Raw genomic sequence first — 26,773 nt, forward strand, 5'->3', positions numbered from 1 at the left:
TCTTTAGACGCTAACAGAATAAAATGGAGGATGGTCAGTGTTACACATGTTATGAACATCCAGGTTATTAGAGATACGGCTTTAGCCCTGATGGTTTGTTAAACAAACCTGACTCTTTTGTTCATTGTCTCACTACTGTGTCAGCTGGCTCAGTAATATATAGAAAGGAATCCTCTATCATTTGCACTGATAAGCCAAAACATTATCATCAATGACCACAGTGAGACTGAATGGGCCTGCTGTAGTTGCGGCTGCATAACTCGTTAAATAAGCATATAAATGGAGCACAGACAAATGAGTAATAATTCAAACGAGGATTCAGGCTGTAAAAGGGGAAATCCATTAACATGTGCAACTTTAACAAAGGGCAGGTTATTATTGTCTGGTGCCTGGGAACGAGTCTCTAGCATAATGCAAAGCTGGGCAGCTGTTCACATCCAACTATAATGAACGTCTAGGGAAAGTTGCTGAAAATGGTGAAACCACGAGTAGATGACAAGGTGTTGGTCATCCACACCTCATCACAGAACATGCAGATTCAAAGCTGTCTGCTGTGAAGAGGCCACGATATCATCAAGATTGGACTGTATATCAACATTGTCCGATGAATAACATTTATTGCTGCATCAGGTCAAAGGTTGTGTCAGCTTCGCTGTCATACAGGCAAATGGATGCATGGAACAGGCACTGTCATCCAGGTACATAGCTGCATGGAACAGGCACTGTGCCATAGAAGCAGTCCAGTGATAATCCTTACATGCTCATTCCATTTCATATCACTTTGCAAAGTTACACCTAGATATTTAATTGAGCTGACTGTGCCACATAGCACACAACTAATGCTGTATTCCAACATCAGGATTGCTTTTCCCACTCATCTGCTTTAACTTACATTTTTCTACATTTAGAGCTAGCTGCCATTAATCCGAACACCTAGAAATTTTGTCTAAGCCATCTTGAATCCTGTTATAGTCACTCAATGATGACACCTTCCACTACATCACAGCATCATCATCAAAAAGCTGCAGATTGCTGCTCACCCAGTCCATCAGATCATTTCTGCATAAACAAAATAACAGCAGTTCTATTACACTTCCCTTGTGCACTCCTGTCTCTGACGAATACTGCCAATGAGCACAATGTACTGGGTCCTGTTACTATTATCTAGGTATCTATTTCATAAGGTCGTCCTTCATTAACACTTTATAGTGGGGTACTGTGTCAAATGCTTTTAAAATCTATGTTTATGCATAGGTTTCATCTGCTATAATGACTTTCTAAATCAGAGCCCCATACTGTGCAAATTTTCACTACTGTACAGAATTTTTGTGTCACTCATTTTTATTTTAGATTTCAGCTATTAACTGCATCATGGCAACTGCCACAACCTATTTCCATTTGTCATTTTTATGTCAGTGACATCATTACAATGTACTCTGATATTGTCTCTCCATAACTGCCCCACGAATTTGTCATTTTTATATCGTTATAATTTTAGCCATCTGTGCTATCTTGAGTTCTTTTTTATTACCATATTTACGCGAATAATCCGTGCAAATTTTTTTCCCAAATTTAAGAAAGAAAAACTGGAGTGCACAGATTAACTGTAATAAGATTGGTACTGCTTTGCCTCTAACAATAGATCCTCTCATACCATAGTCCTCTTGTGGCCTCAGCTTGTGACATGTTGGTAGCATGTTAGCAGTGAAGTATTAACACCTTGTTAACTTGTTAATTATGGTTACAAGTTCTTGTTATTGCTCATTCACTCCTAAAGCAAAAAATATTGAAGTAGCAGAGAACATTGGAAAGCATGTAGCAGGAACAAAGTACGACTTGAGCGAGGGTTGTATTTGCAACTGGTGAAAAAACAAAATGCGACTTCAAGAAATGAACAATAATTGCTGGGCTTTTTGTGGCCAAAAAACAAAGCATCTCATCCTCAAAAAAAAAAGGCTCTACAATTAAGTAGATGAAAAGCAAAAACACAGATGTATGGTGACTAGTGAAACGTGACAAAGATTGGCTTTAGCCAAAGAACTGGGCATCAGTAGTTTCAAAGCTAGGCAGGGCTGGCTATCAAGATTTTCATTTGAAATACATCAGGCTTCTGGAGGAAAACTATCATCCCTCAATGGCTTCCAGGCAATTATGAGGAAAAAGTAGTGAATTTTTATCACTACTTGATAAATTTGTTCAGGCAACAATCCTATATATATTATCGCAAATTGGTAATACAGATCAAATGACAGTCTACTCTGAGATGCTGCTCGACAATACTGTGAACTGGAAATGGGAATAAAGTGTCATCACACTAACTGGCGACAACAAGAATCAAATATGTAGTGAGGTGGCCAATGAAAACAAAAAGCTCATGCTGAGTGGAAAGATCAAGTGGCCAGATTTGTGAGTGTGTGAAGCGTGCATTGGACTCCATTCCATTACCACTGGTGGAAGATCCTTCAAAAAATGTGGTATCAATGCTCTACAGGAAGATGGCAATGACAACAATGTTTCTTCTGCTAGTCCTGATGATCAGAGTGATGATGAATACAACCATTATGTTAGAATAATTTTTTTTTTTTTTTTTGTAAGTAAAACACAAATTAAAGCCAATATTTCTTTTCTTTTGTTCCTTTCTCCCCACACATTTAATGTGCACAAATTATTTGATGGTGCAGATTATTTGTATATATATTCAGTACACCATTTGTCCTTCTACCTAAATAAAAATTTTATAATATTACAGCACAAAGGACACTGGCTGTGAGCGGGCATTGAGGCTTCAATTGGAATCAATCGGGAAAGTTGAAAATTTGTGCCAGACTGGGATCTGAACCCAGGTCTCCTGCTTACTATGCAGAAGCTCTAACCACTAAGCCATCTGGACACAGTGGTCACTACAACTGCACCAACTATGACAGCATGCCTCCTGTCAGACATATCCGAAAGAACAGGCACGATTTTGATCCAGCAACCATTATGCATTAACACACAGGAGTTACTGATTCTGGCTGCGAGTAGGCATTGACTGAAATCAACAGGGGAAGTTGAAAATTTGTGCTGGATCAGGATTCAAACCCAGGTCTCCTGCTTACTAGGCAGATGCTCTGACCACTAAGCCATCCAGACACAGAGGTCCTCCACTGATTTAAATCAATTCCCACTCACAGCCAGTGTCTGTAATTCCTTTGTGTCTTAATTTATAATGGCTGCTAGATCAAAATGCTGTCTGTATAAAAGAACAGACACTATAAAAAAAACTGAGACGAGACGACCAATGTTCTCTTCAGTGCAGATGCACAACAGGATCGAACTCTTATGGGAATCGACGAAACGCTGTGAGCAATGAGGATAATAGGCAAGGGGCACTGCATTAGTAGTGCGTGGATAATATGAGAATTTGGGTCTCACAGGAGACATTAAAAATGGTCAGTCCATTTATGACCAGCTCACATCTAAACCACTGAACACATTTTGGTAAAACTTAGCATAGAGACAGCTTGAACATTGAGGAAGAGCATAGGCTACTTTAGTAAGTGTGTAGTACAACATATTTACTGATTTGAAGAATGTAACATGAAATATGGAACAATAATTACTGTTTGAAAAAGTTATTTACTCTTTGACTTTGGAACTTTTATCATACTCATTTTTACTATTTGACTTTTGAACTTCTATAATATTCATGAAAATGCTTTTATTACTTGGTACGTTCAACATAATACGATTCAACTTAATGAATACAATGCTTATATAATTCTCTACATGTTTAATCAATACTACCACACTCTTATCACTCACAACCCCATCACATTTTAGCCGCTGAGCATCACATGCTGCTTTTAACTTCTTTGCAGCACATTAACTTGCACTAATAGCTATGGCCATGCAGTTAGCATAACAGTTCATGGGCGGATTTTTTTTTTTTTTTTTTTTTAACAGCACTTACTTAAAAAACACGCCTCGTATATATTTTGCATCCTTCTGTTGTTAACAGCCAACTGACAATGTGTCCCCCTATCTTAGACACATTTTTTTATACTCTGATACGTAGCATTAAATAATTTTGTAAAAATCTTTTTAAACACCATTGATGTTGAAGGCAATTTCTGCCTTGCAATGCTACATTTCAATGTCCTTCAGATCTGAAGATGAATGGAAACTGTCGAAACCATATGTCTATTTTCCTATATACAGTTTTAGTTAATTATGATTTTACAAGAATCAGCATTCACTGAAATAACAGATTGCTGTCTCTACATGTACAGTGTGAGGTGACTACATACAGAAATTGGACAGTAGCTGGCTAGGCAATATGGTGTGATCTGACAAGTCATTACCTCTTTTTAAATGAGGAAAGGCATCAAGTGCTGTGACAACCCAATCAGACATTTCACCTACAGAGTGTGGAGGGTGTAATTCAGGCTGGACTTGTGCCCAGTCATTTGTATTACCATAAGCATTAATCAGTACAATTTATTTCAACTTTCTTGGAGATCACGTGTCACTGTTTCTGCTACATCTGCATGATGATATGCTATTGACACTTTTGTCTTCCAAGATGACGACAGCAGCATTTACAGTGCTGCACACATGTTCTGAGTTTGACGAACTCTCCAAAATCCTATCATGCCCCAACTGGCTCACTAAATCAGAAGATCTTTACACCAAACAAATTGTCTGGAACTATTTGTAACAGTGGAAGAAAGACATCAGTCCACATGCCCACTATCTAGTAGCTCTACACGATTCAATCATCAATGAGTGGTTTCAGCTGGATATGGCATATGTTAAGGAACTTGATGAACACTTCCTCACTAAAACTAGAGGTAGTGTGGGTGATCTCTTATTTTCTGCGCAGTGTGCCGAGTTTCAAGTTAACACTTATGTTTCAGGTACATTATCCCTTATGAGACTCTTGATAAATTGTGTCAAATATTTGTGTCCCCTTACATACTGAATAAGACTATGCCAATAATTTCTACACAGTTATTACAATTTAGCATATGGTGGTCCAAAAATTTTGCTGTGCCTATCTTATTTTCTTTGTGCTAAAGGGCACTGTTACAGATGAGAGCACTTTCAATCACTGGTAACTCTTACAGAAAACTCTTCAAACAATTGGGCATACTGACAACAGTCTCACAGTTAAATTTAATCCCTTATGAAGGATGTTGTCAATAACAGTTCAAACACAACAGTCAAAGTCATAAACATAATACCATATTATTACATTATCCATCACTCACCCTTGGTGTTGCAGAGGATGGGGTGAGGTATTAAGCCATAAAAGCCTTTCACCATGCACCTGGTGATGTAATGAATTTAATAGAAAACAACATTAACTTCAAATATAAACTGAAATCAAATCTGTTTGGCAACTTCTACTAGCATGCTTCTCTCTTTGGATTCTCTAAGGACTGATGTGCTTTGATGCAAACTCCATGCCATAGGCTGAATTGTGTAAACTTTTCTTCAGAGTCCACAGCAGATGGACTCATTATCAGTTTGTTTAGTTTAGATACATGCATTTTACATTAACTACCTGTGAGATCTCCATTTGGAACACAAAATACACCCCTGTGTAAACACAATTCGTCAACATAATAGTAATGAAAACCATTAAAATCGAAATATCTTAATGGGTACCTGCAATAGTGGGACTTAAACCTGAATTTTTGTCTTCTGCGGCAACACCTTGTCAACTGTGCCAGTCAAGCATGCTTCACAACCTAACTCAGCACTTAATTGTCCTAGTACCTCTCTTTTGGAGAAAGGTAGAGGCAAAATCAAGCTATGAATCACATAAAGAGATGTTTGCAGATAGTTCAGCTGCTGCAGGATTGCTCTGGAAACTGTTGCAGATTTGATCTGTCAGGATATTCCATTACCACGTACATACAGCTCTACAACAGAAGATTTATTCTGGCCCATCTACACAAACAAAAATTTAACAGATATCATTTTTGTGTAGGAATGATGGTTCAGTAGTCTTTATGTAAAAGATGTGCACATACTATGTAAGTTGACAGGTGTTACGTCTTACTTTGCATGCTGTGTGGTTCTTTTGGAAACAGGAGCGAGGCACAGATGTTGTTCATGAACAGAGTATTCAGATATTAATTTATTCTACATCTAATATCAAATAGTACAAATAATACATAACTTTGTTGCTGTGTTTGCAGAACCAGTTGTTAACAATACATTTGAGCATAGAAATATATAAAGATATAAAAAATTTATAAATCTGTCACTCTTCGAAACAATGTCTATTCAGAAGATGTCATGCCCTGGCCACTAATGAAAGTCTGTAAATGTTATTCAACTGGCAAACAAATAAAATGAGTGCATGAATATTCAAACTTAAATAAACATGTCGTTGTAGTTCTGGAGAGGGGATGCTTGGATCTCATTGGCAGCAGTATAGTCATTCGTGGCAGCGCCCTTGTGCCACGGTGGCGGCTGCACGAAACAGTCGCGTAACTGGTGGCATGCGTAACTGAAAGTGCAGCAGCCAACCAGATAAAGGCTAATACTGCAATTGCAGCAAGAACTAGTCACAAAAAGCTTTGTACTGACTAGCTGAAAAAACATACTGGGGCTCCAGAGGATTGCCATGGCATGTGTACTATTCTGAAACTTCCTGGTACATTAAAACTGCATGCTGCACCAAGGTACAAACACAGAACTTGGCCTCTTTTGAGCAGTGCTCCACTAACTGAACTATCCAGACACGCATGACTCATGATCTACCATCACAGCTTCCCATCTGGCACACAGTATCAATCAGCCAGGAATTTTCGCACATCGAGGATGAGTCTAAACATGTGTGTGTTTTATGTAGTTTTATTTCTGTTTGTTTTCAAGCAGTCCACATCTGCAACACATGGGATTTGGCCAGACAAGAATGTGAAGCAAACCAATGAACTATATGGGTCATCAGGGGTGCTGTTATTATGCACCAGCTGTGATCCTAGAAAACTTTGTGTATCAACAGCAGGGCACAAATAACATCTTGATCCATTATTAACATGCTGCACTGTAATTATACAATTATGGCTTAAAGAAAATTAATGTCTCGTGAACTCAAAATTCTGTACACCATAAGTTACTTGCTGTTCTGCCTTTACATGATCCAGACATGCAGCAAAGAAGGAGCTCATACACAGTCAATTACATCTGTGATAATTAATTAATTGTTTATATTTTCAGAAACTGTTAAATTCAATCACATACATGGATATCTATATGAATTTTGTCGTTTCTTAGAGAAAAAGAGTTTGTTTTCATCTTTATTTCTCCCAAGCTCTATTTCAAAGATAATTATATACATAGGACATTATTGCATTCAAGAGAATATATTTATAACAAAAGCTTAGGACAAAAATTGCCTAAGTAAGAAATGTGTCAAATATTGGAGGTGCTGAACACAGTGATAAACGCCGGTCAGAAGCATAGTCCAAACTGAGGATAAATTCACGTAAATGCAATGGTTACCATTCTTTTCACCAATAATGCCAATCAAGATTCCCATTCATACACTTCACTAGTTCTCAAATTTTACAACAATGTTGCCTTATCGAAACTATTTTCCGTGAATAAGACACTAATATCATTGCAAATTTTTTTTCTGTTTTTGTGTCACCACTGCTTCCCAACCGGACAAGCCTTGGAATTATTCAAAATTCACAATAAAGACTTACCTTGAATACAGGCAGAATTCTTAGTTGAATATTAGTGACTATATTATTAGGCAAGTGATGACGCACTGTCACACTGCCCACTAGTCGTGCACGACCAATGCCTAGATGTGGATGCACACTCAGTATATTTTCACTGTCAGTACTCCAGTGACCAGTTTTGCCATCTGGCGAGACCAAAGGCATTGAAAAACAGATTACATCCCCCAGTGTAAGGGTCCTCTGCAAGCATAAATAATACACATGATTAAACTGAAGAAGAACATGAAGAAGAAGAAGAACAACAACGACAACAACAACTCACTCCCTGAAATTGAGAAAAAATAAACAGATGAAAAGAACCCCTCCATTCAATCTGGAAACAGTGTTATGGAGGATGTTTTGCAAATATTTGCTTAGTAACTATATTAAATGCCATGCTTACATAAATACATGTTAATGTGTGTTTGCAGATGGAGCCACGCACTTGAATTTTCTAAGCATTAAGTAGAATACACAGTGGAGTTGACTTTTAACTAGTGAAAAATTATTGCTTTGGTAATACTGATTGAAATGAAGTAAATGTTACTAACGTCAAGAACAGTATACCACATTTGTCAGCTACATTAACGCTGGAGAACTACATGTGTTTGTGAAAGAAAAAAAAAATTGGAAAAGAAGTTTCAGCCAGAATTTACATGGTCTGTGATGCAATCCACACAACAGATTAGGAAGCAGATTCCCCCAAAGTGGTGTTATACATGGTGTGTTCACACTATATGCAACCCAATGTGACCCGGACAACAAGAAGCACAGTTGTTGAGAAGTCTTCAAATAATATCATTTTTTCTTGGGCCAGTAAATGTGTTTTTAGTACAAAACAGTGTTCTCAGAATTCAAGGCTGTCATTAATGGATGCATAAAATCAACCAGGAGAGGATGACTGTAGGGGAATTCCATCATTCGTACAGCACCTTGAGAAAAGATCATGGCAAATTCTGAAATTACTTCAAAATGAGTACAGGAGCATTTGATTGTATAGTGCCATCTGCTTCAAGTAGATGACAGAAGAAAACCAAACGTTTCAGAAAGGTTATTACCACTGTTCGATAATTACACATTATTAAGTAGACAACACTTTTTACTATTAGCATTTTAACCATAGTTTACAATTTAGAAAATAGCTGTAAGTGAGTTGTAATACTGTTCATGATAGTTCACTGAAATTATCAAAGCATCCATTAGCTCGGGGGTTTGGAGAAACGCTTTTAGCATGAGGATTTTCATGACTGTTAGAAGTAACTGTAGACTACTGTAATTCTTCCAAAATAATCTGCAACATTTTAATACTACAGTTTCCTCTGATGTGCTACAGTTTCCTCATTATGCGCAGTAAAGTCAGTACAAAGTGATAGCTGTCATCTTGTGTCTCTAAATTTAAGAGTTGTTTCTGAATAAGCTTCAGCTTTTGTTTTTCTATGTTTAGCAGTTCTGTATTTGCACATTTCCTTTTTCTCTTCTGTCTGCCTGGCAAAGGAAAGAGTGGGGAAGAAGGCACTGAAATGATGACCTCTGAATTTTCCAACAGCCTTGAAGAGCTGGCTTCCAATGAACATGTGCTGTTTTTGCCACCTGAAAAAATCTGTACATCTATAATGGCAGCCATTGACAATGTAGCATTGCCATGTAGAGAGAGGTTATGTTTCTGAAAGTAATATTATTTTTTATCTTGTATGGTGTAATATTGTCTTTCAGGAACACCAGTACTTCTTACCATGGCCAATTTGGTTGGCAAGCTGTCGTTGTTTCCAGAACAGTCTATGTGAATCATTTTCAGTTCATGGTGCATTTTTCCACTTTGTCTTCACTATCTCACTGGGAAGTGTAAGAAGCGAATACATGCATAATTAAGTACACTTTGTATGGAGTACAATTTCTTTTCTTAGTGCATTAACTGCAAATCCTGTGAAGATCCTTTGCATTGTTAATTCTGTTAATTTCATTTTTTCCAGACATTTGTTGGTCAGGCTCTCTCTCCATGCTCTGTCGCACTAATTTCGGATGGGTCTAACTAATTCCTCACAATGTGTACATGAAACGCTTGCAACAATACAGAAAATTCTGGGCCCTGCAAACCTGACTTCTCTTACTATACCGTAGCTTCAAATAGGTGCACAACACATGTATGCCAACCACAATTTACCAAATGCTATAGGGCCATTGATGGCACCACATTTGGGTTCACTGTTCCTTCTCATTCTGATACAAGGTACTGGAACTGATGATAACAGCAGATTAATAAAACTGACATTGGGAGTTATGGCAAGCAATAAGATGGTGGGACATTTAGGGTTAGCGATTTGTTCAATAATACATTGAACCTCCATAAAACTGGCCACCATTGAAAGAAGTACTTGATACTTCAGTAAAAGCCACATAAATGTTCACTGGGGACGAAGCCTTTGCCCTCTTGGAAAATTTAATGCATTTGTTTCCTGGAGGGTCACCAAGTGAAGAAGATACACTTAACAAGAGGTTACAGAGGCCTAGAATGGTAATGGAACAAACATTGAGAATTATGCCCAGAAAGTGGCATCTTCTTCAATCACCATGAAAAAATCGAAAACAATGCTTTGACAGCATACTTCTGAAATAAGCAATGAGAGTCAGAGTGGCATTCAAATATTGTCCACAGCCATTAATGCAAACTTTTCTGAGGAAGAATTTATCTAATACTGTAACTATTGTGGCTATCATTTCATTATCAAAATGATAAAATTTGTACATTATTCAGGTGTAATAATGTACCAAACTTCTGTGTTACTTATGTGTAGTATTTCTGTAGTTAGTTATTTTTATTTTTTCATAGTAACTTTTTGCTCAACAATCTTCAGCTACTTCATTCCAAACTTGGCATAATGGATCACTACTGTGGTAGTATTTGTTTTTGTGATCCCAAAACACAGAACATTCATGTGCATTATTAAAGAGCATTTTGACCTCCATCACAAGAAACTGCTCCAAACGAGCGAACAAAACACAAAATCACATGCAATTGCATTGGCATCATCCTACAGCACCACTCACCTCTTCCTGCATTCTAAATGGGCATCATGCTATTCCCTTTCAAAAAAAAGAAGGGGTGGGAGGGGAGGAGGGCACTGATCATGCATCCCTTCACTTGGCTCAATTCGCATAGCATCACAGGCAACATAAATTCAGCCTAACATAAGAATAAACAACGAGGAGGTGTTTCTACTGTTCCTTTGGTTTATTGCATATGAGTAGTGAGATTACTACTAGTACTGATGGCACAGCAACAAAATTCAGTGACAAGGGAAGGAAATGTTGAGTGTTCAGTCATATTAGGTGGGACTGATAAGTCTGGTAAACTTTGTACACAACAGCGATAGATTTTATTAAATACCATAGCTTCTGGAAGCACAATTCCTGTAACAGTTTTGTTCAAACTTTCAAACAAATGTGACTTGCAGTTGTTTGATGGTGGCAGCCTTAAGTGAATGCTTTCACAGATTTCACTGAAATGGATAAAGATGGGAACCAACCAGTTCTAAATCATTTTTATTTAAAAATGTGGTCTGCAGTCCATAGACAAATGGAATTGATGGAAGTTGCAACAATAATGAAGACTTTTTATTACTGGATAAATGAAATTAAATATGATAGAAGCAGTGGAGATCTGCCACATTTTCATTACCTCATTGGGGTTCCTTCTGAAGAACTAATTGATCAAATACATGTATTGTGATAGAAGATTATCATACTAAGATTTGCATGATCACTGAGCATATCATACCAACAGGAAGATAACACCTCGAATTACGTTTTGCATATGAAGAGAGATCTTGAAGGGTTGTTTGTTCATTGTCTTCTCACCAGAAACCCTCAACAAGAAGATTGCAAAAACAGGTATGAAAAAGATGAAGCACAACGGAAAGGACTTCTTACTTCATTATGTGCCTGCAGATGAGATGTGGTTCCACCTCTACCACAGGAAAAACAGTGGTCAAAGAAGAAGAAGGAGAAGGGGACACAAAGAAGCAAAGTGTGAAAAATTATGTGAGGATTATAGCAGCATCACATTAAGCTACCTCCTACCACCCAAAATTCCAACAACACTAAAATATAATTTCAATCATAAGCTATACAAGAAAAAGGATAACAAACTCCTAGCATAATGACTGTGGTAAATATGAGAAAGTTACTGTAATGAAGCAATGAAAATTACTGTAGACAAACTTACCACTGAAGGCAATATAATTTCTCCAACTGTAAGTTTAATATAGTCAGCAGAATGCTGAAACACAATGTCATCCCAGATTTTCAGCATCGTTGAGCTCTCTTGTTCAAAAGTTGCATGAACCGATCCATCCTTTGGTTTTTTGCTAAGTTGAACAAGATCAAATCTATTTGTTCTGAGTTTGATATCTGACTCAACTGTAGTAAATGTCATTCCTGTGTTATCATGGTAAGTGATGGAAAAATCTGCTGTAATGCCTTTTGGGAGCACTGAGACTGTTTCATCTTCAGCAACATGAAAAATTGGATTGAAATTTATCATCATATAATGAATTGGTTTAACCTGAAAAATAAATAAAATTACTGTACCTAAGCACATTTCATAGTTCACCGGTAACATGGCTCATAGATTAGGCATGCCAAACTATGAGTACCACATGATTGTGTCAGTTACACTTGTGTTGTTGTGACAGCTACACACAACAATTAATTGAAGTCATTTCAGAATATTTTTATTACTTAAAAATATATGTGTACAACCTGTTTCATAGTTGGCCCTTTTATTAACAATTGGCCACTTACATGAATGCGAATTAATGAAGTAATATCACAAAAAAATTAAACAACAACACAGGCTTGAATAAAACAGCAAGAAATATTTTGCAAAAACTGACATTTTCAATGGAAGTCAATGACTGATAGCAAACGGTGTGATTTTTACTATCAAATGCAATCACCTTCTTATTTTCCTGACCGACCAGTTTTGACCATTGGTCATCTGTAGAACCTTGTACAGCAAACAGTGAGCTAATGATATCTTACATACAAACAAGTCATGTACTGTCAGGTTGCAAATGACTGTACTTTACAATCAAAAAATCAACAAATACATTGTTTTCCAAATAAGGAACACCACATCATGTTCAGTGAATGATGACTATTTATCACATTTTAAAATGTGGACAAGGTTAATTTGACCATTAAATGAATTAATTACCCATTGTGAGGAGCCACAGGTTGTTTGCAAGGGGTCACATGGGATGTGTTGCAATAACATTATGTTAAATAGCTACATGCCACTCATTGCAGGTTCAGAAATGACATCCTATTTCAAGATAAAATTAAAAACTTTATTGTTCATCTAGTTTCAGGTTTAGCTCATCACGGAAACTGACAGAAAACAAAATCAAAAGGACATCTTCTTTGTAAAGGGCACCACATTCATAGAAAAGAACAATTAATTGCAAAATAGTACCAATAAATCTTATCAACAAATTTCTAAAAAAAAGAACAGCAAAACAGATTTTGGTATGAAGCTTGCAAAAATCCAGTGTGGATTCTCATTAAATAAGTGATCCAGCAGGATTCCTAATGTCATGCACTAAAAATAACATATGATAGGATATATACAATATGCCATATGTTAAAATATAAAAGTAACAAAAAAAAGAAAAATACAGATAGCACAAGTTCTCAGTCAATACAGAAAATCAAAAATTGTTTTCAAAATAAACAAAAGATACCGGAAACCATTCAGATCTACACAGCAACATGCTCACATCCTTAAAGCAAGGTAGAAGAGTTACTGAAACTGATACATGAAAACAAATCCCAATACAGCATCATAAACACAAATTTTAATGATAAAATCAGACAAAAAGTAAAGAATGATTCTTTGATGGGGAAATTTCAGATGGGGTTGGATAAAAATATTGAAACATTGCAAGAGATGCATGCATGAACTGGAGATCCCAGCCATGATTGCAGGTTATGCTCTTGTATTTGACCGCAAAATACACCTCTGCAATGTTCTCAACATGTTACAAGTGTCAGTCATGATCGGAACAGTGTTCTGTGTAGTTGTGAGTGCATTATGTTAGAGTAAGTGAACGTGGGCAAATTGTTGGTGTTCATAGATAGGTGCTTCTGTAACCAAGGTAGCCAAAATGTTTGTTGTCTAAATATTTATACTACATACACAGAAAGCAGAAAAACTTCCTCCGTAAAAGCAAAACTGAGCAAAAATGTGTGTTGAGTGACTGTGACAAATGATCAGAGAAGAAGATTGTGCTAAAAAATGAAAACACAACAACCACAAAAGTCACAGTAGAACTGACTGTAATACTCGAAAACCCTTTCAGCACCTAAACAATTCAAAAGGGAGCTCCAGAAGCAAGGAATTACTGGGTGAGCTGGAACCCCAGAACACTCATCAGTGGAGCAAATGTTCGCAACAGGTAAACATGGTGCCAAAGCCATAAACCTTGGACTTTAGAGCAATGGAAAAATATCATTTGGTCAGGTGAGTCTTGTTTCACACTGTTTCCGACTTCTGAACTCATTTGTGTCCCAAGAATGAAACATGGAGGGGCTTCGGTGATGATTGGGGCTGTCATATCATGGATTTCCATGAGCCCAAGTTTAATGTGCACGGTTGCATTACTGCCAAGGATAATGTGACCATTTTCACTGAGCAGGTCCACTCCGTGGTGGAATGTTTGTTCCCCAATGATGATGATGTGTTCCAAGATGACAGGAGCCCTGTTCACACAGCTTGCATTGTCCAGGACTGATTTTGTGAACATGAGGATGAAGTGTCAGATCTCCCCCAGTATCATAGTCACTAGATCTCAATGTTATTGAGCCTTTGTGGTTGACTTTGGAAAGAAGGAAGAGTGATCCTCTCCACCTCTATCATTATCAGTTGAACATGCCATGATTTCATACGAAGAATGCTCTAAAAATCCAGTGAAAACCATACATGACCTATATTTGTCTATTCTGAGACAACAGATAGCTGTTTTGAATGCCAATGGTTTTCCTATACCATATTAGGCACGGTAATGTGTTATGTTTGTGGTGTTTCCATATTTTTGTCCACCCCATGTAAATGACAGAAGTCATATGTTAGCAGAATTAGCCACAGACAAAAGTATGTTTTTCCTTAACATATATTTTGCAAATGAAAACAATTATAAAATGGACTTAGCAAGAACTAAATGGAACTAAAAATTAAATTGTAAAATAAAGGAAAGGCAACCACTCACCTGTAGCACACTGATGTGTGGTGCATAGATACATATAACAGGGCACAGTATCAACTAGCTTTCAAGACCTGCCTCTTCTTCTGGCAGAAAGAACACACATTCTCAGAGACAACCACGTAACACCCAAATGTATACTACAGTGGCCATGGAAACACTGATTATTAGATAGAACGCCTTTCATTTTGCTGTGCAGCCACTGAGTTATTTGTCTCTCTCTCTCTCTCTCTCTCTCTCTCTCTCTCTCTCTTACCCCACATTATCGCATAAAACCTTCCTTGGCTCTTACATCCTTCCCTAAGCACTCTCTACAACCAGCTGTGCAGCCAAATGCAATCTAATAATCAGTGTTGTTGCTGCCATAGAAACGTACATTTGAGTGTCTCTGTGGTTGATCGCATGTATTTTCTGCCAGAAGAAAAGTCATGACTCAAACTCCAGTTAATAGGGTGTTCTGCTACATGTGTCTGTAAGCCACGAACCAGTCTGCTAATGGTGACTGGTTGCCTTTCCTTCATTTTACATACTGTTCCATCCAGGAATTTCCATTATTTTTATAAAAATTAAACAGACTATTTTTATCAAAAAAAAAAAAAAAAATCTACAGCACAAACTAATTCTACACCATGATCCAACCCAAAGTCACAATAAACTCGTAAGAAGAAGAGTAAAAGTATGTACGTAGCTTCAAATAAACTCACTCATCAGACAACAAGTTAAAATGTAAATTAGGAGCATTTATCCAAGAATCATTAGATGTACAAATGAAATTAAGCAACAAGTTGTTTGTAAAATGAAGGTTACACAGACCTAGATTAAATGGTCCGTTGTTTAACAAAGATACTTAGTCAAACAGCAAAAGGTATTACAGGCATGTAGAAAGTAAAACAAATGAAAATTTCTAATGGAACAAGACAATTGTTACAGAGAAGGCAAGAAATACTAGCAAACAATTATAGGAACATGATAGAAGATGCTGAATTAAACAAGAATGATGAAAGATAAGTTCTTGAAAACAGCCAGAAGTTGCACTTCATATATTTTTTATTTATGGGTTTCGCTCTTCAAATGAACAAGTGCATCATTATAATACAGTTTAAAGTTGGCTGACAGCACTAAAGATTAAACTGTATAAAATACATGTTTTACCATCAGCTGCTTTTATTTTAAACCCAAATATCGATCGGTTTCAGTCACTTTAATTGTAATACTTAAGAGTCCTGATCTTCTCTTCAGTACTGCTTTATGTACACTTGGTATTAGTATGTTTGCTTCTCAAAGTCCTGTGTTGTATATTGATACTCATGACACGCTCCACACATTATTTAAGTAATGAGAAATGTAATGTTGTGGCTTAAACCATTTTCACCCTTATCCATGAAGATGGTCCATGACTGAAACCGGTCAATATTTGGGTTTAAAATAAAATTAGCTGGTGGTCAAACATGCATTTTATACAGCACTTGATGACTGTTAATAGTCACCTTCCAAAAACATTTAAAAAGATTAAACTCTGTGTACTACAGCACTTAAAATTACATTTAAAGTACTTTAAATGTAATTTAAATGCAAGTTTAAGTGCCATAGTACAGCCAGTTTAATCTTTTATGCTGTCAGCTAACTTTAAATGCAATCTGTAGCGCTTTCAGCCAGCTTTAAACTGTATCTTCTGATGATACTCTTGTGAATTTGAAGAGTGAAACTGGTAAATAAAAAAATACTAAGTGTGACTTATGAAAGTTTTCAAAAACATAGGTTTAACAGTCTCCCTGCAGGCAGTGCCAGCTCTTGCTATGATAGGTGTTATTGAATAAGAATGATAGAAGATGCTGATTTAAATATACTCTTCTGTTTATTTCATTTGTTGTCCATCTAGTCATCATATTCAAATTCTCTAGAAAGGAAAACTCATGAATGATTTTTATGCCTTCAATGTTAACTTGTGCAATTTTCTTTTCACTTTATTCATTGCATATAATGTTAGAAACTAACAGTACAATGTCATAAACAAAAAATGTGGCTCAAATATGTTCCATTGACTTTTGTTCCCATATTTGAAAAACATGAAATACAAGTTGTTTGTAAAATGAAGTTATAATGACTGTCCTGAAGAATGAATAATTCTGACAATATGGAATTTCCTTTAGTAACTTTTCTTTCGATTTGGGGGAATAATCCTAATGAAACTGTATGGAAGTCTCAGTATTGTATTTATGTGTAATATTCTTCAGTACACTTAATGCACTTTTTCTCAAGGGCTGTTAGTACACGTCTCACCCAAACTATACCAAAGCTCCTTTTCAAAAGTGATGAAACCCTAAGTTCTAATTCTTATTCACTAGTCCATCTTACAATTTTATTCTGAGCTTGCAAGTGACCCATTTTGCCACACCCACTCAACAAGACACTTATTTCTTTGCATAAGTAAAATCTTGCCATATCTGTTTGGTTAGTGATCATTTTTGTGAATATCTTTTACATAGAAAAAGGAGACTGATGATGGATTCATAGTTTTTAGGGCTTCGTCTGTCAGCTCCCTTGTGAAGCAGCATAACTACAGCATTGTTTCTAGTTTGGGATATTGTGTTTTTTAAAAAACACTATTTAAACAATTTCTCCAGCTTTCGTCATTTCTAGTGAATCACCATTTTCTGCAGGTGCCTTTCCTTCCTTCTTGCCTTGAACGGATTTGTACACTTCACCTGGAATTATTTCTGGAACATCACTATTTTGATTCTCAGCTATCTCTTTTCCTGCTTGATCCCTTGAACTACACAAACATTTAAAGAAGTTTTGCAATGCTTGATCCCTTGAACTATACAAAAATTTAAAGAAGTTTTGCAACCCATGGAACTCACTGTTGTTAGCTACTGTGCCATTTCTTATGTGTCTCTCATCAAAATTTCACTGTATCTTCTCACATCTTCTAGAACACATTAACAAAAACATTTATTTGATTCAACATCTTTTATCATGTACCTTCAATTGTTTGGTTGAAACTCTTGTCTTTTCAATAACAGATGTCTTGTTCAAACAACATTTTCTTTTGTTTTACTTTCTTCGTGCCTGTAATATATTTCTCTGTTTGAGTAAGTATCTTTGTTACACAACAGCCCACTTTGTCTATGGCCTTGAGTGCTATTGGTAAATTATATAAGGTTTTCTAAACAAAATATCTTATGTGTGTGTGTAAAAAAAGGAAGAAGAAATTAGCAGTTACAGCTTATGGCAATGAAACAAAAGACTTTACATGTGAAAAACATCAAAATATGTGATTTCCTTAAAAGCAGCGAAGAGATGCATGCCAGAGTGGAACAGGACACATAATCAAAATGAAACAGAGGTCCGTGTGATACACAGCCATGGAAATGAATTGCAAATGGATCAATGGAGTTCTTTGCTGGATTCTGAGACAGGAAAGGATCAAGAGGACAATTTAATGGAGCTAGGTAGAAGACAATACAAAACATACAGGAGTGAGATGGGTATGTATAACCAAAAACTATAACATCTGTAAAAGACTAAAGGGCAGCTCTATCCAACAATGGCTCTTAAATGGCTGATGATCGTCAGTTAACTGATTATTAGTAATTCATCTGCAACAAAGAAGGAGTTGATTAAAAGAAATAATTTCAATAGAAATAATTTCAATTTGTACCCAGAAAATAATTCTACTGTCAATCAGACGTTTTACTCGCTCAGTTAGATTGTCAGGGATCATATGGTTGTATACTTCACTCCTTTCTGTGCCAATGTTAGGTAGGGCATATCATTTTTGCCTTCTAGCACTGCATTTGTGTATACCTCTGTTACTCTAAAAACTAAAATGTAAGGGTGACAAAAACTTTCTTCAGTGAACAAATCTGTTGTGTAGTTATTGTTAACATTCCCATCTGCTTGAATAGATGCCTGCACGATTTGATGATTTAAAAGATGGCCTTTGTGAGAAGATACATCAGCCTTAAGAGTGTGTTAGTTTTGCAAATTCAGGTGGGAGACAAATCCCTCCAAGGTTCTTCCGCTAAGAGAGCCATCCTCATGATTTTCAGAATCGATTACTTAAATTTACAATATTTTTGTTACCTGAATAATAATACAATGATATATGTTTATACGTTTTGGTAAGTGTTGTATAAATCTTTTACTGAAGTTTTATACATGTAAATTTATACTTTCTTATGATAAGGAATGATAGAATTGTTGGAGTTCTTAAGTTTTTCTATAGGTGGATGGCTTAACTAGCTAACTGGCCTGACTAATGGTCACTGTTGCTGTTTAAGCTCTCTGGCTGAACAAACATGAAAGCAGTGCTGCTATATGGACGTAAAACTTGGAAGGTTACTTCTGCAATCATCAAGAATGTGCAAGTCTTCCTCATTAGATGTCTTATGAAATTCTTGAAGGCAAAATGTGATATCTAACAAAGACCTTTGGGACAGAATTGTAGATGAACCTATCGCCATCCAAGTCAGGCGGAGGAAATGGAGCTGGGTCAGACACACCCTCCGATAAAGCCATGATGCTGTAGACAGACAGTCCCTCTGTTGGAACCCACAGGGTAAAAGGAAATGAGGAAGACCAAAGACAACATGGATGAGGACAGTGCAACTTGAAGCCAACAAGGAGTGGAAAACATCTGAAGATCCTCACCCGAAATTGAGTATGCTGGCATAGCTCCTTTGAAGCCCCATGCTCTACATAAGAGCAACAGGAAATAAGTCAAGTAAGTCAAGCTCTCAGGCTACGTCACATTGTTATTAGTCATTAAGCCCAGCATTAAGAGTGAGAGGACATGGGAAATAACACAGTCAAGGCTGAACTTAATATAGGGTTTTATCATAGCAGTGAGGTGCAATCAACTTTCAGTACCATGGAGCAGAGGGTCCATGGTTTTCATTTTGCAAGAGTGAAAAATATCACTACCCTCTTCGGATATGGGGATTTGCCCTTCCACAGAAGGGATTAGGATTGAGGATAGGATGGGTATTTGCCTATCAGGCTGCCTCATTTCTTTTTTCAGTTTCAAGATTCCTGAGCTTCCTTTATCTTTCTTATTTCTCTTCTGGACTAATATTCTATCTGTCTCTCAGTCCCCTTCATACGCTCCATTGCTTCCTCTTTGTTACGTGTAAACCCTGTGTTCACAAGCTAGTCAGGGTAGCAGCACTGTCCTAGGACCCGTCCATGTGAAATCTTGTAGGTATATTTCAACTGTACTATTTTGCAAAGAATGCCTTTGGTTTGCTTCACTTGATAATCTGATCTTATAAAGTAACTACCCCCCCCCCCCCCCTCTTCCTTAATAGTTTGCTTTATGGGGATAGTTATTGGATTCCTCTATGTGAGGGGGCAGTTTCATATTGGACTGTCTACCTGCGATTGGTAATGAGTTACCTACAATTGGTCAGTGAGACATCAACATGTCTGAGTATACAGTTGATAAGAATTTTTAAAAGACTGTAGCTGGTCAAAATTAAACTAGAAGCTAGAGCCACACAAGACAATAACTTTTGTTACAAGAAACTGTTCTAATCTCCAAAGTAGCTTGATGGTATCAATGTTAATTGATTACATAGTGATTTCATGATGGAATCCAGAAAAGGGAAGAAAGAAAGAGCATCTCTTTCTATGAGAAAAGCACAGCAGCTTACCCAAAAAAACCAAAGAAAGATTAAGCATTATAAAAAAAATTAGTGTTTTCTTGTATATACAAAAACGAAACAATAATCAAAATAGAGGAAGTCATTTTGAAGGTGCTTATCTGTGAAACTTAGATCTGCTGCTCAGTAAAATTAAACACCAAGCTGCTCCTTCCCATACACTGAAACACATATGGACACTACTTTGTATTCTATCCACAAGTCTACAGGTACAGTGCGACACTGCTGCTCAACCCTTCCGAGGTCATCCAGTGTGTGCAGGGGTTTCTGTGGCAATGAACTGCAAATTTAAATGGGTTGCAAGCACACTTAATCAGATTAACGTCAGTGGACACCGCAGGGCATTCCATTGGGTTGATTCCTTCTTCCTGGAAGAAAGATGTTCAAGAGCTACGTGCAATGTGATGGAGTATTATTGTCTTCGAAGACAAACCCATCACAAAAATGTAGACTGTGTGGCTAGACAATACAGTGGAGGATCTGGTCCTGATGCTGTACAGCTCCCACATAGCCTTACACACAAACAAGATGTGTAACATATCCATACATAATAGTGACTGGAGACTCACCTCCCTGTTGCACATTCAGCATTGCATGCCTGAGACATGTGTGCCTGCTTGTCTCCAAACTCTTCAGTGAAAAATATCGAATGTCTGACAAATCTTCAACTCTTCAGTGAACAAAATCTGCTGGCATTTGCCCAAGTTCTATTCCAGGTGTTCCGTTGTCCACTGTCTTTGTGGACCACAGCACTGGGCATTTTGTAATGTTATTCATAATGGACACTTGAAGGCCTAATTGACTGTGTGAAGATGGTTGTGTGCTGTCGTGGTTGAACCAGACTTTCCATTTGCTACCAAAAAGGCAATGTAAAGCTATGCAGCATTCTCCTTGGAATATATAGAAGCCATAATCTGTAGGTAAAACCTGCGTCACATAAGAAGCATTTCTGGACACAGAGGTGGAGTGATAGGGAAGCATGGAGGGGATGAGGTCTGCGCATGCATGGCAGTAGAGAGCATGCAATCAGAAGTCAGCATCGCCGAACTGTGTTGCTGCAGACAGCAGTAAGGTTCATTTGTCAACGGTACAATGTATTATATCTTCAGATCTATGAGAAGAATAACACATCTTAAATGTGATTTTAATCAACTGGTTACATGAGAGAAATCATACTTTATGCCTTGCTTTGCATCCAATGCGCTACAGTAATAGTCCATGTAACTTCAGAAGGTGAAAACAGATGACACAGCTTTGTGAAGACACACAACTGATCTAAAAATGGATGATTGTCTAATGACAAGATCATCAAAACTGATTGGAATAAGCATCATTTACATAATTTGAAGTTTATTACAAGTAAAAATGTAATACACAACAAAATTAACTTCAGACCAAAATTATTATTTTTGCTTGTTGACTATTTCTACTCCACTTTTTCTTTTTTTAATGCGTATAATGCAAGGTTCTGGGTGTGTTTGACTGTAGTTAAATGTAAATCACTGTGTGTAATAAAGAATTACTGGCAGCAAACACTAATGCAAAAGACTGTCACAAAAATTGTCAGCATGTCACCACTTTATTCTCTGTCTAGGGGCATTATAAGTGTAAACTACCTCATTTGGCATTACCTTAAGAGACTGCATTTATTCTCTGTTGAGCAAGCAAAGAATTAACCATCTTCTGTGAAGAACGAGAGAATGCTTACCGATAACATTAAAAACCACCGATATCTCTATAGGTAACACTCCCTGTCATTTCAAGGCATTTTCCAATTTGTGCCTTGAAAATGGCAAGGGACTTGCCAAATATCAGAGTTTTTGATGAATTTATCTGGCCACATTCTCACGAGTAATTATGATCATACAACACACTGGGAAACCTTAACATCTGCTTGGGCAATGTTTTGAACATTATAGTTTGCATACTTAACAGGATACAAATTCCTATTCAGAAAAGACAAGGAAGTTCTCGTATACTATGTATGCAGTTGACATACACATTTTCTAAACCATGAGTCTTTAAAATTAAGAACATAACACTGTCACCACTGCTATCTGAGTCCATGTCCGAACCATCTGATTATAAATTTGGGATGATAGGTTCAAGGCTTATATTCATCTTCGCCTCTCTATCAAAGTCTTCTTTTTGAAGCTTCTCAATGTGATGCACACAGTGTGCCGAGGCTAAAGGGGGCCGACACTAGTTCTCTGTGCCCACATTAGTTCAATCTGATTATACTGACATTATATGTGGGTAAACGCATAACTGAGAGACCACATTCACGTGCAAGAAAGTAAAACATGTACGTTCAGTCATGAGACCTGTATAAATTAATGAGCTGCAGGAGTTTGGCACAAGTCTGGTTTATACTATGTGGAATTTTTTTCATTTTTAAGCCAGAGCACAATATCCACTTTCTTGTTGTTTGTACTTGGTGTTTGCTCCGTAATGGTAATCACAATAACTGACTTCAAAGCAAGATAAGGCAAGAATTGTTCAGTGAACCACCTCTTCAAACTGACAGCATTCATTTCTGAATTGTAGTAACTGCCCCCCCCCCCTTTTTTTTAACCTAAATACAAGTTTCTTCTCAGAAACAAAACCGATGAAGAGTCATCATGCAGAAAATCATCCGAGAACCTCTTCCTATAGGAAATTTAAAACCAACACAACCATCACTCATTTTCCATCACATATTCATGGAATGATTTTGGTTCACCCCAGTTTCATCAACATAATATACTACTGAATTGCCTCCTTTTCTTGTATCATACTCCTTTATAAGGGGTGCGGTTCATGCTGCATATACATCACTTCTTTCAATTAAAAACATTCTTCTCAGCATACTTGCATTGACAAAGCACTACCGTTGAAGCCAATTTTCTCTTGCATAATTGTAACATGTATTTTTGATGTAGAGTATTCACTACTTATCTACATTTTAAACATGGAGCATTTTAAAATATTTTTTGTTACAGGTTTCTTGCGATTTTGATGCTTCCCAGGTGACGCAAAACCAAATTTTGCTGAGATTTCTACAGTTCTGACACTTTTGTTTACTATTCTCTGCAGAGTTCTCTTGCCAACACATCCTTCTACAGTTCATTCTTGTGTCTTCAAAATGTCAAAAACGGAAGTCCCGCTTTCAGATCCCCATTTGAAAGAATTATAACTGCAGTAAATAAACCACCTTGCTTGCTTGTAAAGCACATCATGTTTACTGTCATCACCTAACATATTCATCTGAAAATCATACTAAATCATTTCATTTCAGATACACATTCACAGGTATAATTCCACAAGAAAATAACAACATCTGAATGAATAATTCAGTCACTGCGTGAATGAAAAAACATTGTCGCGAATTACAGCAACAGTGCAGCATGAAAGAGAGGGATTCTCACAGTCCAGTTGTACCTCAAGGCTAGCTGTTCAGAGAGAGAATGAATCTTATTGGCTGGTGGCAATTAATGGAGGGGGATGCACAGAATGGCTGAAACTTGACCTCCTTCCTACCTGTCATGCACTGTAATGGGCACCAACTGGTGGTATCAACCGTGGGTGACCACTAAGAGGCAAATATTCAGTGTTTTGTGTCTCAAAATAGCACTGACTGCTTGAAAAATGTTGTTAATTTGGCAGGATGCAACAATCTGAAAAAAATCTAAACCATAGTGCCGCGTTGGCCGCTGAGCACCTGCGAGGCTGCATGATGCAACCCACTTGGGCCGGCTCGCCATCCGGTACGCGTGCTGCTAGAGAGACTAGAGCACGCGTACGGGATAATAACACTCCCGCACCGGCGCTCGCAGCGTCTAAGTCCGTTATCAGCGCTCTTATGTAATGAAGGTCATGCGCTCAGTATAAAAGCGGCCAACGCAGACCAGCGGAATCATTCTGCTGTGAGCTATATCTGCAAAAGCATTGAATCACTATGCCTTGTCGACGTATGTATTGTCAACGTCACCATCGCATGCCGGTCTACAAACACATATTAAGCCTGGAGAATAAACTTGGCACAAGTGGAACTGGAGAAAGTGTCATATTGAATGGACTGAGCTAGACATAGTACAGGGTTACATCACCAGTTACAGTTACATTCTCAGCAAGTACACCAAGTCCTTTCATCCATACATGTATTTTTCCATCATTACTAACTTTACGACAAGAGCGGGTATACAGTGTATCAGGCATATTACTATTTACATAACTAGGTCTAGATTGCGTCTTAGCAGCTATTCCACAATGCCAGGTCTTGTAAGCGATTTTTTTCAAACTGTTGCATCCTTGAGCCCTTTTACACTGTATAACCGCTCTTGTCGTAAAGTTAGTAATGATGGAAAAATACATGTATGGATGAAAGGACTTGGTGTACTTGCTGAGAATGTAACTGTAACTGGTGATATAACCCTGTACTATAGTTATTAATAAAGTCTGATCTGTAGTGTCAGCCACCAATCGCTAGACGTACATCTGGTGAACGGGGGCTCAAGGATGCAACAATTTGAAAAAATCTAAAACATAGTGCCGCGTTTGCCGATGAGCACCTGCGAGGCTGCATGATGCAACGCACTTGGGCCGGCTCGCCAGCGGGTACGCGTGCTGCTAGAGAGACTACAGCACGCGTACGGGATAATGCTCCCACGCCGGCCCATGCAGCACCTAAGCCCGTTACCAGCTCTCTTATGAAATGAAGCTCATGCACTCAGTATAAAATCAGCCAACGCAGACCAGCGGAATCATTCCGCTGTGAGCTATATCTGCAACAGCATTGAAGCACTATGCCTTGTCGACGTGTGTATCGTCAACAGCACCATCGCATGCCAGTCTACAAACACATAATAAGCCTGGAGAATAAACTTGGCACAAATGGAACTGCACAAAGTGTCATATTGAATGGACTGATTTTTTTCGGTGGATGTCAAGTTAATTTCAGTCTTGATGTTGCCACAGAGAGTACTGGAAGTGGATGGTTTACTCTTGCTATCATCCGATGTGAGACTGCCTCTCTACCTGGATTGGAATCATTTGCCAACCGAGATGTCATCGCTTACAAGACCTGGCATTGTGGAACAGATACTAAGACACAATCTAGACCTAGTTATCTATACAGGGTGTTACAAAAAGGTATGGCCAAACTTTCAGGAAACATTCCTCACACACAAAGAAAGAAAATATGTTATGTGGACATGTGTCAGGAAACGCTTACTTTCCATGTTAGAGCTCATTTTATTACTTCTCTTCAAATCACATTAATCATGGAATGGAAACACACATCAGCAGAACGTACCAGCGTGACTTCAAAAACTTTGTTACAGGAAATGTCAAAATGTCCTCCGTTAGCGAGGATACATGCATCCACCCTCCGTCACATGGAATCCCTGATGCGCTGATGCAGCCCTGGAGAATGGCGTATTGTATCACAGCCGTCCACAATACGAGCATGAAGAGTCTCTACATTTGGTACTGGGGTTGCGTAGACAAGAGCTTTCAAATGCCCCCATAAATGAAAGTCAAGAGGGTTGAGGTCAGGAGAGCGTGGAGGCCATGGAATTGGTCCACCTCTACCAATCCATCGATCACCGAATCTGTTGCTCAGCGTACGAACACTTCGACTGAAATGTGCAGGAGCTCCATCATGCATGAACTACATGTTGTGTCGTACTTGTAAAGGCACATGTTCTAGCAGCACAGGTAGAGTATCCCGTATGAAATCATAATAACGCGCTCCATTGAGCGTAGGTGGAAGGACATGGGGCCCAATCAAGACATCACCAACAATGCCTGCCCAAACGTTCACAGAAAATCTGTGTTGATGACGTGATGGCACAATTGCGTGCGGATTCTTGTCAGCCCACACATGTTGATTGTGAAAATTTAGAATTTGATCGCGTTGGAATGAAGCCTCATCCGTAAAGAGAACATTTGCACTGAAATGAGGATTGACACTTTGTTGGATGAACCATTCGCAGAAGTGTACCCGTGGAGGCCAATCAGATGCTGATAGTGCCTGCACACGCTGTACATGGTACAGAAACAACTGGTTCTCCCTTAGCACTCTCCATACAGTGATGTGGTCAACATTACCTTGTACAGCAGCAACTTCTCTGATGCTGACATTAGG

The 26,773-nt window shown here is 37.8% G+C and overlaps 1 protein-coding gene and 2 non-coding genes across 3 annotated transcripts in view; all 3 read right to left on the bottom strand.

Moving 5' to 3' along the window:
- Window positions 1-26,773, bottom strand: part of LOC124797975 (nuclear pore membrane glycoprotein 210) — a 270,129-nt gene that overhangs the window by 114,507 nt on the left and 128,849 nt on the right. The window contains exons 8-9 of the mRNA XM_047261146.1: window positions 11,947-12,285; window positions 7,707-7,925 (exon numbers count right to left, since the gene is read on the bottom strand). Coding sequence (XP_047117102.1) covers window positions 7,707-7,925; window positions 11,947-12,285 — 558 coding nt within the window. The remainder of the gene's footprint in view (window positions 1-7,706; window positions 7,926-11,946; window positions 12,286-26,773) is intronic.
- Window positions 2,818-2,890, bottom strand: Trnat-agu. The gene has a single exon. It is a non-coding gene; the product is annotated as a tRNA-Thr (tRNA).
- Window positions 3,060-3,132, bottom strand: Trnat-agu. The gene has a single exon. It is a non-coding gene; the product is annotated as a tRNA-Thr (tRNA).

This window comes from Schistocerca piceifrons, chromosome 5 (assembly GCF_021461385.2).
Source record: "Schistocerca piceifrons isolate TAMUIC-IGC-003096 chromosome 5, iqSchPice1.1, whole genome shotgun sequence".
In the NCBI taxonomy this organism is placed as follows: domain Eukaryota; kingdom Metazoa; phylum Arthropoda; class Insecta; order Orthoptera; family Acrididae; genus Schistocerca; species Schistocerca piceifrons.